A 14,080-nucleotide genomic window follows, 5' to 3' on the forward strand; every position below is an offset into this window, starting at 1 on the left:
AATGAAAGGTATTAGAAAATGGCTTTTTTTATTAGGTATGCTGTTTTTATGTTTATATAAATAAATAATATGTTTGTTTTAATGGACTGTGGCTTCATTATTGTTCGTGGGATACCAACCTTCATGAATTAGCCTAAAGCAGGAATTCAGATATTGGACAAAGTACAAATTTCTGGTGCCAAATTTCTATAGGTCTCATTTCAGACTTTGGAAAAGCCTTGAAATTAAATATCCAATAAATGATTTTTTCTCAAACCATGACTATTGGTACCCACGGAAAACAAATGAATCAACTGTATTCATCTTTAATTGACACAATGCTACCTCTTCATTTAGTATGATTGTTTATGTAATATTATTGAGGGAAATATATGAGGGACAGTTTACATAAATCACATAACATATTACTTCATTGGTAATTTTGTAGTATAATGCCATACTATCAGGTTTAAGTTATGTATATAAGTTATTAAAAAAATTTATTCATTTTTTTGTATATTAAATAATATTGGAAGTAAATCAACTCATTTTGAAATACTGTAAATTCAGAAATTGCTGTGTACATTTTTTATTAAGACTGTTGAAGAATTGATAAAAATGTGAGATTATATGTAATTATTTCAGGAATGGCTCCATACAAATAATTCTGTCAGATTTTTTAAAATGCAAGTTTTTAAATTTTCATGATATCTTTAACTTCCTATCCTTAGTTTCAGGATAATAGAAACATCACAAAATTTCTGAATTTACAGTATTCAATTATTAAATTAATTTGATTTCTTTGAATCGCAAAAAAAAAGAAGAAACAAACAAATTTGTTTTTAAATTGTTACATCATCAAAATGAAAAAAGTTCTCTGAAATTTGTTTTTTTTATAATGTATAGGAAGTACTGGATAAAAAAGACAAAGCTATTCTTTTGTACCTTTTTGGTATTCAATCACAGCAAAATTTATGGAACAATCACAAATTTCATTTTTGTGAGTCAAAAAAATCGAAATTTAATAGAATTTTCCTTTGCACTATACTTTTAAGATCATTAATCAGAAGATCAAGATTTCATTTTAATGTTTCTTTTAATTGATTGTTTGATATGTTTTTGAATGAAATAAATTTTATATAGTTCAAACTGAATTTGTGTTGTTCTTCCTCCCAACCTTTGACCTTGAGAACTGAAAATGGTGTAAAAAAAGCCAAAAAAAAGTTGATAAATAAAAAATCTTGAATTAACATTTTCCTTCTAGCTGTTTCTTGAACAGAGAAGATCCAACACAAATTCAGACCAGGAACTAGTTTGTGAACTTTGAACTTGGAACATCAGTGTCCTTAACTCCACATCTTTGTACTTATAGGCACTTACATCACCAAGGGGAAGACGTCTTTATGGATTCAAAAAGTTCAGGAGGTCTGCTGGGTCAAAGGTCAGAAAGAAATTGTCAACAGAGGCATTAGATTTAGTTGAAAATGTTATGGACAGTGATGTTCCGTCTACTTCATACGTCGAACATGGAGCCAATCACACACCTTCAAAGTCAGGTTTCAGAGGTCAAGGTCAAGGCAAGAAGAGAAAAAAAATGATTGAGAGTGCTCCAAATAATACTAATGATTTGCAGAAACCAAATAAACTGTTTGCACCTGGAAGAGGGGACATAACTCCAGAAATAATTGCACCATTAAAAATAGAACCTCAGAAAGATATAAAGCGATATGTGATACGTCCCCCACCCCCACCTCCACCAGCAGACTATTTTGTAATGAACAATGGTAAAAATCATCCACTCTGTAGAGAAATATGGATGAAAATATTTGCTCATCTAAATCCAACATCCTTGGTTAAAAGTTTGGGATGCTGTAAGACTTGGAATCGATGGTGCATGCATCATACATTATGGAAAACTATAAATCTCAGTGGAAAATACATTTATCAAGTTCATTTGATTGGTATTGTGAAACGACAGCCGTCGACATTAATTCTTAAATCATCAAAACTTACACACAAACAATTAGCTTGGTTGTTAGCTAGAATTCCTCAGCTGAAAACTCTTTCTTTGTCGTCATGTTCATGGGCCGTTGTTAGTGCATTAGGATTTGCTGTTTGTCCTCTTTTGTATTCTCTTGACATCAGCTGGATTACAATGTCCGACGAACAGTTTCGGGACATAATTCGTCCCCCAGCAGACAGACACCCAGGGATGGTAGATATAAGTCGTCTGCATAAATTAAAACATCTTTCGGTAGCAGGGACAGAAATTTCCAATACATCACTATCAGAAATTCCCAACCATTTAATATCACTAGAAAAATTAGACATCAGCTACTGCCCAAGGATGACTGACGATGGTATCCGACAGTTACTGTTGCCAGGCAACTCTGTAACTCAGTCTTTGATTGCTTTGGATATAAGTGGATGCACAAAGATCACGGATCGTGCAGGAGATTCATTCCAACATTGTACACAATTACAAACAGTTAAGATGGCTTCCTCTCCGCATATCTCTGCTAAGATACGGAAGAAATGTCCTGTGGTCTCGTTTATTACACAATCCTCATTCCAGATCACATGACTTGTCACATGATATGAGTTGCCTCAGGTAAAAATTGACCTTATGCAAGTCCTCCTGTACGTGTACATGTATAAGATGTTGACTGAGTTTCGAACATAAAGTAAAAATTTAACTTTGGTCTGTGTTGTAGGGTTTTTATGTCACTAAATTTGTTAACAGTTACAAAATTGGAATACTAGTGAGAATTTTTTTCAACCCGAAAAAAATGTTAAAAAAATATGTATTGATATTCAATTGATAATCATTTGCATACATTTGATTGCTATCTGACACAGGTCATACATTTGATTTTGATAGTGCTTAGCAAAATAGGATAGATTAGTACTTAGGTATTGTTGTTATGCCCCACCTACGATAGAAGAGGGGCATTATGTTTTCTGGTCTGGGTGTCCGTTCGTTCATTCGTCTGTCCAGTTTCAGGTTAAAATTTTGGTCGAGGTAGTTTTTGATGAAGTTGAAGTCCAATCAACCTGAAACTTAGTATATATGTTCCTTATGATATGATCTTTCTAATTTTAATGTTACATTAGAGTTCTGACCCCAATTTTACGGTCCACTGAACATAGAAAATTATAGTGGGGCATCCGTGTACTAGGGACACATTCTTGTTTTGCAAATTACTTTCAGAAGTAATTGGAGTCGTTAAAGCATTTACATGCATACTACTATACATACACACATATATATACAAGAATATCAGCAGAATGTTATCCTTTTATTTTAATTGACTACAACTGTTTAGCAAAGAGAGTTGAAGTTTATCAAACAAAGTTTAGGGGATGTGACCTTTTGAAATAGAAGGTTAAGTTACTTATATCAGTTAGCCATTACCGGTACCCATATTGGCGTTGCCATGAACAATAAGTACAAAGGTTAAAATTAAAGTGGCATCAGAAAAATGAGTAAATCTAAACTAAATGTTATCACCTTAAACAAAGTGTTTAATGCCCATTAGAAGTGTTGCTTTTTTCTGACCATATTGCCTGTTTCCTTTGACTTGACAGCATAATTTACCATATTTAGGTTCCAGCATAAAACCGTGTGTAAGATTTATAAAGGGTAACATTTACCTTATGTATGTAAGTTATCATGCGACAATTTTGTATACTTTTGAAATCATGTTATATATTTTTATGATTACTTTTTGTTGTCTTTTCCAATTGTTAAGTGTTTCTGTCCACAATTGTGTGCATAGTTTTCTATCTTGACCCAAAGAGGTTATTTAAATACGCAAGTTAAATTAAGCTAATGTAACCTATATTTCATTTCAATATTCATACCTATGGTTATGCAATCAGTTCATCTTTATGAATAGATTGGTTTCGATTGATATACTCTGAGTTTCATGTTTAAGTTGTTTCCCTTGGTCGCCATTTTAGACAGATTGATGGTTAAATTTCTTGTTTGACTAACCAAAATGCAACATGCTATACATCGATTGATTGATTGGTGTTTAAAGCCACTTTCAACACTATTGTGCTATTTCATGGCAGTCACATGGAGTTTTTATAGGTTGAGGAAGCTGGAGAGAACCAGCTACATGCTATACAACCAAGTCTAATAAGAGATCCTTCTTATGGGATAGGGATGAGTTAAAAGCAAGCAAGGCTATACAAAATTTAAATTGTTCAGAAATTTATTTTTTACTCAAGTCTAGCGGTCTGTATAACAGTTGAATTTGACTAATTTATGCAAGATTCTTTAAAAGAGTTTGTGCACTTAAACCTCCAAAATGGTATTATAAGGGAAGTAACTCTTGCTGAATTTGTATCAATTGAAAGGTATACATACAGTATGAAATATAAGTCAACAGGACATGTTTTGGGTTTACAATCTTTAATATCAAATTATTTATAGTCATTTCATTTTGATGGAGGCAGGTCTTCCTTATTTTTCATTCCAGTGTAATAGGACATGTTATGTTTTGATATTCTTGAATATTTTTATAGACATCAAAAATCAAAGGTATAAGTTGTTACTGTATACCGGTAGTTGATGATGATGATTTAGCTTTTATGGTTTTTTGTTGTACAAATGTATTTTGTAAACATACTTTTTCTACCTCCTTTTTTCAATTCATTGCCACAGGTATCAAAAGTCTTATGTCTTGCATGCAAAATCTCCGTGCTATTATGCAAACTGATAAAAATCAGGACTTTTTGTAAGCATTGCTGGTCCTGAAATGGCTATAGTTTCAAGAATGCAATGTCAGGATCCTGGAAAAAGTCTATAATATCTAATGTTTACAAGAATGGTTCTTGTACATTGTTTTATGTTAATTGTATGAAGTTTTTTTAAAGTTTATTTGTAGCTTGTTTACTTAGAATTTAGCTTGTTTTTATGCCCCACCGACGATAGTAGAGGGGCATTATGTTTTCTGGTCTGTGCGTCCGTTCGTCCGTCTGTCTGTCTGTCTGTCTGTTCGTTCGTTCGTCCGTCTGTCCCGCTTCAGGTTAAAGTTTTTGGTCAAGGTAGTTTTTGATGAAGTTGAAGTCCAATCAACTTGAAACTTAGTATACATGTGCCCTATGATATAATCTTTCTAATTTAAATGCCAAATTATAGTTTTGACCCCAATTTTACGGTTCACTGAACATAGAAAATGATAGTGCAAATTTCAGGTTAAAGTTTTTGGTCAAGGTAGTTTTTGATGAAGTTGAACAGGGCCGTAGCGTAATGGAGGCAAATGAGGCAAATGCCTCACTTTTGAAACGACGATCAAACTTTAAAAGTGTCAAACTTTTTTTATTTCATGTATTTTACATTATCAACTGATATGCGAGTTTCAAGTTACAAATTATCTACCGGCACACTACATACAGTATGTCCAATCTGCAGCAGCGATTCTAATTGTTTTACCATAGCGGTGACGGTAAACTTGAAAAATAAGTGAACATTCCGATTACAAATCAAAATTAAAAAAACTGAAACAAATCTTATTTATGTCGTTACAAAACTGGTTGAAGACAGGTTCTTTGAAGAGAAAAAAAGGACTAAAAAGGAAACTCATGAGAATAAACGCCCCAATAAGTTTGCTGGCTTATTACTTTCTTGGTTTATTTTTGAATCTACCAATGTTTACACACTGAACAACAAACATGCCGCAAATGCAAATCGATAAAATAAATCATTGACCATTGAAAATATAATGATCATTTATAATAATTAATTTAAACAAAATAATGAAGCGCCTCTTATATGAAAGTCTTTAATGTATAAAGCAATTCGTGATTTTTTATCTATCTTTCATAAAAGTATGAAATATAGTTTTGGTAATGTTTGAAACTATTTTATTCGTGTTTCCTTTTTTTTTTATTATGATTAGCATTGTCTGTACCGAATGGTAGGTCAGACCAATGACTTGAAAATTGGAGAATAATGTGTCCAGGTAGGTTGACATGTCATCCGGCATGCCAGCGGAATGTTTTAACTTATGACATTAGAACGTCAAACATCTGATTAAGTAACAATGTTGGTCTAGTCTTCTCTGTCACGGCCTATTCTTATGGTTAATGATTATGTATAATAGATGTATCCTAATTGATGCTTATAATATGTTCTCGTCTTATAGAAGCTTATAACTTGCTGTTGGGCATAAATATACATATATACATAAGAACGTGTGTTGAAGTTTTTTGATAGTACAGGTCACAGGAGAATCGGAAAGTTTTGGTCCCGACCAACAGAGATTAACTTTAATATTGAAACTTGTTTTGTTACCTATTAGGCTAGCTAATAAAAAAACCCGCATTTCTGTTATATTTTTGTTTTTTTAGTATAGATAGTTATGCTGAAATAAGCTTCTTCCGTTTAATGCATCCAAACCCCCCTAAAAAAAGGGCCCAAAAATTTTTCGCCTCGCTCCGCTCGGCGAAATGCCTCACTTTAAATGGACAGGCGCTACGGCCTTGTTGAAGTCCAATCAACTTGAAACTTAGTATACATGTGCCCTATGATATGATCTTTCTAATTTAAATGCCAAATTATAGTTTTGACCCCAATTTTATGGTTCACTGAACATAGAAAATGATAGTGCAAATTTCAGGTTAAAGTTTTTGGTCAAGGTAGTTTTTGATAAAGTAGAAGTCCAATCAACTTGAAACTTAGTATACATGTTCCCTTTGATTAGATCATTCTAATTTTAATGCCAAATTAGAGAATTTATTCCAATTTCACGGTCCACTAAACATAGAAAATGATAGTGCGAGTGGGGCATCCGTGTACTGTGGACACATTCTTGTTTTTTTATATATGAAGTACAATTTCCTTCAGTTCCAAAAGCTTTTTTTTCAATAAGACATTGCCTGGTAGACCATATTTAGAGTTTAAACCAAAGTCATTCAGCTGAAATGAGAGTAAATGATAGTTTCTTCCTGCCATATCTAATTCAATACAATCCTTGAAAATAGGTCTTGAAGAAATCTTAGAAAAATCCTTGGAATTTTTGTAAAAAATTCTGTAATGTGAAAAACCAGATGTGAAAATGTCTTTGAAGTTGAGGACGAATCTGTGACAATTGTCAGATAAAATTTTGTACTGTAAGTTATATGGTTCGCTACTGACCCCCAACCGATCCATAGAGAGTGAGGATGGAGGCTGAATCCCCTTTTGATTTTATTCACCCTCTATGGTCAGTAGGGGGTCATTAATTTACTGTATAACAAATTTATGGCACGCTGTAATTTTTCTGCTGTTTATTTGAAAAATAAACAATGAAACACAACAACATTAACAGATGACGTCATCATTAACAGTAGAAATGATGACAAGAACCCCCTATGAAATTTACTAACCCCCTATATAACTCACAAACCGAATGTATTTGCAGGAGTCATATTAAAAAGTTCATCATTTTGTTTACATTGTATAATTTTGCTGTTTTGTAACTTTAAATATAGAAGTAGAGATCTTGATATGTATATGTTTACTGGTAGTATTTATAGTTTATTTGTTATTATTGGTCTGTGATAATAAGACGCCTCAATTCACATAAAATAAAACATATAACACAACATTTCATGTTTGATATTACTCAAAGTAAGTTATAGTTAGTAAAACAGGACTATGGGCTTTGTTTGCTCATTGTTGAAGGCTGCACAGTGACTAATAGTTGTTAATTTAATTATTTAAGTGTCATTTGGTCTCTTGTAAAGAAATGTCTCATAAGCAATCACACCACATCTTGTTTTTTAAGCCCCACCTACGATAGTAGAGGGGCTTATGTTTTCTTGTCTGTATGTCTGTTCGTCCATCTGTTTGTGTATTCTTCTGTTCATCCATCTGTCCTGCTTCAGGTTAAAGTATTTGGTCAAGGTAGGTTTGATGAAGTTGAAGTCCAATCAACTTGAAACTTAGAACACATGTTCCCTATGATATGATCTTTCTAATTTAATTGCCAGATTAGAGTTTTTATCCTAATTTCATGGTCCACTTAACATAGAAAATGATAGTGCGAGTAAGGCACCCGTGTACTATGGACACATTCATGTTATACCTCTAGATAGAGTGGGTAAAAACTGGCATACTCCGTTTGAGCTAGGAATGTTGCACCAATGCAAGCCTCCAAGGACATATCATTCTATTTGTCTTTTTCCTAAATGTCAGATGCTTTGTTGAAGAAGCAACAAATACCATTTTTAAACGTGTTTGGCTTGACCCAAAAAGGGATGAAACTTAACGACTACTATACACTACAACATTGAAACCTGAGGCAATTCCTATTAATTTAAAATACTGTAAATTCAGAAATTATTGCATGCATTTATTATTGCGATTTTGTCATTTTAGACTTAAATGCAATTTTGAGAAAAATCCTGTTTTACAGTTTATTTTATATAAAATATCTCAAAATGAGTGTTTAAATTATTGCGTTTACAACTCGGTCGCATTTTTAGCAATAGTTTCTGAATTTACAGAAATGACAGAGGAAGAAATATAAAGAATCCAATAAATTAGAGCTATTTTTCTAAGATCTTTTAATGCTTGCAGTTTAAAAGTTTGGCTTGCTTGCTTGCTTTGTTTGTATAAAATTGAGAATGGAAATTGGGATTGTTAGAAAGAGACAACAACCAGACCATAGATCAGACAATAGTGAAGGCCACCATTGGGTGTATATAAAAATGTATACATGCTTGTTCAAGCACTGTAATTAAGATGGACATCTGAAAGTGAAAGATAGCCAGGGCTTCAGTTTGTATACATTATATTCTGCATTATATTTAGCATCCTACAACATTCAAGTACACAAACTGAAGCCCTGTCTATCTATTGATTGGATATATGCTCTTAATTACAATGATAAAAGCAAACATTTATAAATTTATAGAAACTAAGCAACCAAACAAACCAAACCTAGAAATAAATTACATTAGGAAAATTACATATTGATGCCTTTTGACGCCTGTGTAGTGCCTCATTATAATTGTTGACCATTCGAGATTCTTTTTTTGCGAACCCGTCTTCAGCTGAATGTGTGATCACTGAATCGTATTACTACACGGGCCTCAAGGGATTTCAAATCGAAAATAAATGCAAAACATGTGTTTTTGTGTCTTTCAAAACACAAATAATATACAGAATTAATTGCAGGATAAAGACAATAACTGTTTAGTGTCTTTAAATATCAGCTGTATTTGTACTCGTCTCGAAACAGGTGTAATAGCTCGCTAAAAGCTCGCATACACCTTGTTTCCTAGCCTCGTACAAATACAGCTGATATTTAAAGACACTAAACAGTTATTGTCTATATATTCACGTATATCAAGATTTTTTTCTATGCATACAAAAACTGCAGTTGAATTTTACCCAAACAAATTATATTGTGACTGTTTTTCCTGTGACTTTTTTTTCGAGGTATTTTATGACTTTTTTTCCTCGTGACTTTTTTCGTTTACCATCAGGACACACCAGCATAATGACAGGACATTTCTAAATTGAGAAAATGCACAATTTTAATAGATTGTGCAGGTTTTTCACCAAACATTTTTGTCGTGTGACTTTGGGTAAAGAAAGCGGTCTCCAGGGTCATTTTTATTTTATTTTATTTTTTATGTTCAACATTTTCTAGAAATGAGCACTTTTGTGTTACTAATCATATGATTAATAACGGTATTGAATATGATCGTCGATCATGCATGACTAACCCCAAATAACGGCTCGTGCCGATAAAATTGATTTAAAAAAAAGAACTATATATATATATATATATATTAGCATTCCTTAACACTCACTCTGTCCTGGGTGGACTTTTTTATGTCATGACGTACCGCAAAATTGTTGCTTCAATTTGTTGATTTAGAAAAATGAACACAAAAATCCATATCGAAATTGGTAGATGGTAAAAGATTCACAGAGAAAATCGTGTTGTACTTAGTGTAAATTCTGTAATATTGGCGACGAGTTCAATTTTAGAATATTCGGCAAAAGACAAAAGTAGACGAATGCTACTAAAGCACCATTTTGTACACAGACCACATAATTGAAAAATATCAGTATCTAATGAATAGATAAGATAAGATAATGGTTATTTTATTGAAGTGTCACATTGATATTATAAATAAATATAAGAGTTCAATTCACACACCAGTTAAAACAAAGATCGATACCCAGCCTACAATAGACTATACGCGTCAAATTCACTTTACTGTCCAAACGACGTTAACTTGTAATTCGTATTAACAAAAACGTAATTCTAATGCGAATTGGAAATAATTCTAGAACGAGATTTCATTGAGACTGAACGAGACCAAAATGTCAGAAGAATACATCCTTAAGCTGGCATTTGGTTAAATTCCATGATTGGACTTCATTTCTAAGTAAATTATACATGAAAAAATCGTCATAAGAAGTATTTCATCCTGAAACTTGCATTTGAAGAACTAGGGAGAGGTCTTTGAGAAAACAGGCCACTGGAAACGTCTACTATTGCTTGCAGGAAACAGATTATGGTTCGGTTCCTTCCGTACAATATATTATTTGGTACTAACAACTCTCAAAAAAGAAATTTTGGTACTTGAACTTGCCGGGATCGTTTTTCTCCGCTCGAAACCGCCACCCCATGTCAAGCATAGCCGACATCCAGCATGTGGTGTTCTACACGCTGTACTAAGGTAGAAAAATAATGAAAAGTAGTATGTATTTTAAATTCGATTTGTTTTAGACTCGTTAAGTCTATTTTACAAATTATATAAACGTAAATTCAAGGAGTCTGTTTTGAAAGGTGACAAAAAGAGGAAGTAACTCAAATTGTTGTAAACCACTTTCGTACATACACTAGGCCGTTATATTATTATTCTCGTTTGTATTGTTTTGAATTATCATTTCGGGGCCTTTTATAGCTGACTATGCGGTATGGGGTTTACTCATTTGTTAAAGACCGTACGGTAACCTAATTTATGTGTCATTTGGTCTCTTGTGGAGAATTGTCTCATTGGCAACCCTCGCACGGTCGGAATTGGCAATCCGCATATACCACATATTCTTTTTATATTTGAAATACACAAATTATTTACGACCTAAAGCTAAGGTAATTAGTGTGTGGTTGACACCAAAGCTGTCAAGTGAAGCCATACATTTAATGGGTCAGTTAATTTGACAGCACCGGCGTTTTGCATTTGCGCCGATTTTTTCTTTCATTTGCGCCGATTTTTTTTTCTTCATTTGCGCCGATTTATTTTACAGGTAAATTACAGGTGAATAGATATATTAAGAAGATGTGGTATGAGTGCAAATGAGAGAACTCTCCATCCAAGTCATGTTATTTTTCATTTATCATTTAAGACCTCTTCCATCAGCCATTTGTACAAATTTAATGAATTGTCAATCATAACATGTATATAACTGTTGTCCCCTGCTCACTACTGGGAGATGTAAGAAGGCCCACAATTGTAAGATACACCTCCAGACTTTTTCTTGACAGTACCCGTGGTTCTTTAACCTCTGTCTTTCGGACATCTGCCACATGTTTATGCTCGATCAGTGTTTTGACAATATAATCCGTGGTGACTCTGGGTTTACACGATTTGTGGTACATTCGTAAGATATGTTCTTATGTTTCAGGACACTAACCTTCCGATATGTATGGCCCTCGATGATTAAAGAATTGACTCTTCGGCTCGTTTCAGGCGTAATATGTCCATCATGTTACAACGAAGTTCCAGAACAATATGAATCAAAATAAACATAAATGAACAACAATTATAACCAGATTTTATCAATGGTATAGTACAGTACATGTACAAGTATTAACTTACCTGTAAATCTAATTAGGAGCAAATATAAAATCGACGCAAATGAAAAAATGAAATCGGCGCAAATGAAAGAATGAAAATTTTCAAAATCGGCGCAAATGTCATACGCCCGACAGCACACACAGCTAGTTAAACGACCCTTCCTGTTCATGGTAGCTAGAATTACGAATTTGCCGCCGTATTTCAAAGGAAAATTACTTATGAAATCAGTCTGATGGCTTAGGAATCATAATGAAAACGGATCATTTTCGGAATTCCTGGGTTATTTAACGACCTAGCGGGTCACGGGTAACTCTCAGATTGTGAAACACCCACAGGATACAGGTCAGTTGACAGATATGCAACAGCCGCCTGACAATTTCTTTAATATAGCGGAAAGAAAGGAGGAAATAAAATATTTTTAGTAGTTTGAAATAGTGTTATACTAAAATATTTTATATCATTTAGTGTTATACTACATATACTGCTATAAATATTTTATTCCCCCCATTTTTTCGCTATAGTTATGAACATTAACGCCAGGCGAGTGTGAAACGTCTAATACGCATAGATATCTGATAATTATCTAGGAATATAATATATATTCTTACTTTGAAATAGTTGCATTGCCATTTGATTTTATTATCAATAGTCATGAAGACCAATTTAAAAGTCGGCTCTACACCTTCCAGTGGTTCCCCTGTACCCTGGATAAATAGATTGTACGTGCGCCTGCGCATTGCGTATTTTAAGTTCATTACAGTAAAAGTTGCAAGAATTTGGTCAACGCAAGTTTGTCCCTTTTCATACTTCATATAAGGGTATAATATTGTATTATATTGACGATTAATCCACTCTATATTTTGAATATAGCACACCTTTATCCAGGCATGATTTAAATAAAAATATTAGTATAGCGGTGTTCTATATGGATGTGTCCGGTGCCTAAACACAATGCAAACAGAGATTTGCAGTATAATTTATTTATTTAAGAAAATTGAATCTGATTGAATTTTCAATTGTGTCATTTGTCATTTGGTCATGTATATTAAATCAAGCATCTTTGTTAAACTGAATTACTATATTCAATATTTGTAATTTATCGTTGTGTCCATGTGTCCGGACACAAAATGCATGTCAACTATATTTTGCACCGAAACCTTGCCACTATAGATATGTCCTATTTTCGGTGCAAAATATAGTTAGCATGCATTTTGTGTCCGGGGATACATGGACACGTATATATATAACTATATAAACAGATAAACAATTTATTTATTTAAGAAAATTGAATCTGATTGAATTTTCAATTGTGTCATTTGTCATTTGGTCATGTATATTAAATCAAGCATCTTTGTTAAACTGAATTACTATATTCAATATTTGTAATTTATCGTTGTGTCCATGTGTCCGGACACAAAATGCATGTCAACTATGATATTTTGCACCGAAACCTTGCCACTAATGAGCTGATACATACAAACTTAAAATTAATATATTGACTATATTCGATATTACAAAAAAAAGTGTTATATAGAAACCTCTGATGTTACCTGAAACAAAAATACAATTATTAGTAATTATTATTATATGCACCAAACAAAAGATCGAATTATAAAGACCTTGTTGATTACGTAACTTTAATTAATCAGGATATTTGATTGAATTAAGTGATTACGAGTGGCATTACCTTAGTTCGCAATCATCAGACAGTTGTTGAATAAACAAACTAATGATTTCGTATATATATATACTGTTCAAATTTGTCACAAATTCCTCCATATAGTGAATATAGTTTATTCATATTTTATTATGGGGCCGGATCGACTTGGGCCGAATCGACTTTGGGCCGGTTTGACTTTGGGCCGGAACGACCTGATACCGATGGATTTATGTACCATGTGTACCCACTATTTTGTACTTGGAAAGCGCAACGAAAGGTAAATATTATCTTACACATGTTTTGAATGGATAAAAGCAGATGCTAGTGCTATAATTTACAACCTTTTGACTTTATACCGGCGTACAACATGTCGCAAAATCGGGGTTGCATTTAAGAGGGGGGCAAGGGGGGTCCCAATAACAGCAAAACAGAAAATTGATTTGGCTCATAACAGATAATAAGGAATTAAAATGGACAAAAACAGATAACAGTAAATGAAATATTAAAATAATTCGGTCTTTGACAAATCAGTATTTCTTATTACGGATATAATCCTTTGTAATGCATTCTATTTTCTATGACTATGTTTTTAGTATAATTATTAATTAATGTAGCTAGCTAACGTAA

At 33.0% G+C, this 14,080-nt stretch overlaps 2 protein-coding genes across 2 annotated transcripts in view; both read left to right on the top strand.

Annotated features, from left to right (window-relative positions):
* The window catches only part of LOC143074175 (lysine-specific demethylase 2A-like), a 52,837-nt gene extending 47,635 nt beyond the window's left edge, over window positions 1-5,202 (top strand). Inside the window, exon 17 of the mRNA XM_076249723.1 lies at window positions 1,352-5,202. Coding sequence (XP_076105838.1) covers window positions 1,352-2,563 — 1,212 coding nt within the window. The 3' untranslated portion in view covers window positions 2,564-5,202. The remainder of the gene's footprint in view (window positions 1-1,351) is intronic.
* An 8,469-nt stretch (window positions 5,203-13,671) lies between these two features.
* Window positions 13,672-14,080, top strand: part of LOC143074176 (lysine-specific demethylase 2A-like) — a 39,982-nt gene continuing 39,573 nt past the window's right edge. Inside the window, exon 1 of the mRNA XM_076249724.1 lies at window positions 13,672-13,730. Coding sequence (XP_076105839.1) covers window positions 13,683-13,730 — 48 coding nt within the window. The 5' untranslated portion in view covers window positions 13,672-13,682. The remainder of the gene's footprint in view (window positions 13,731-14,080) is intronic.

This window comes from Mytilus galloprovincialis, chromosome 5 (genome assembly GCF_965363235.1).
Source record: "Mytilus galloprovincialis chromosome 5, xbMytGall1.hap1.1, whole genome shotgun sequence".
NCBI classification, from domain to species: Eukaryota; Metazoa; Mollusca; class Bivalvia; order Mytilida; family Mytilidae; genus Mytilus; species Mytilus galloprovincialis.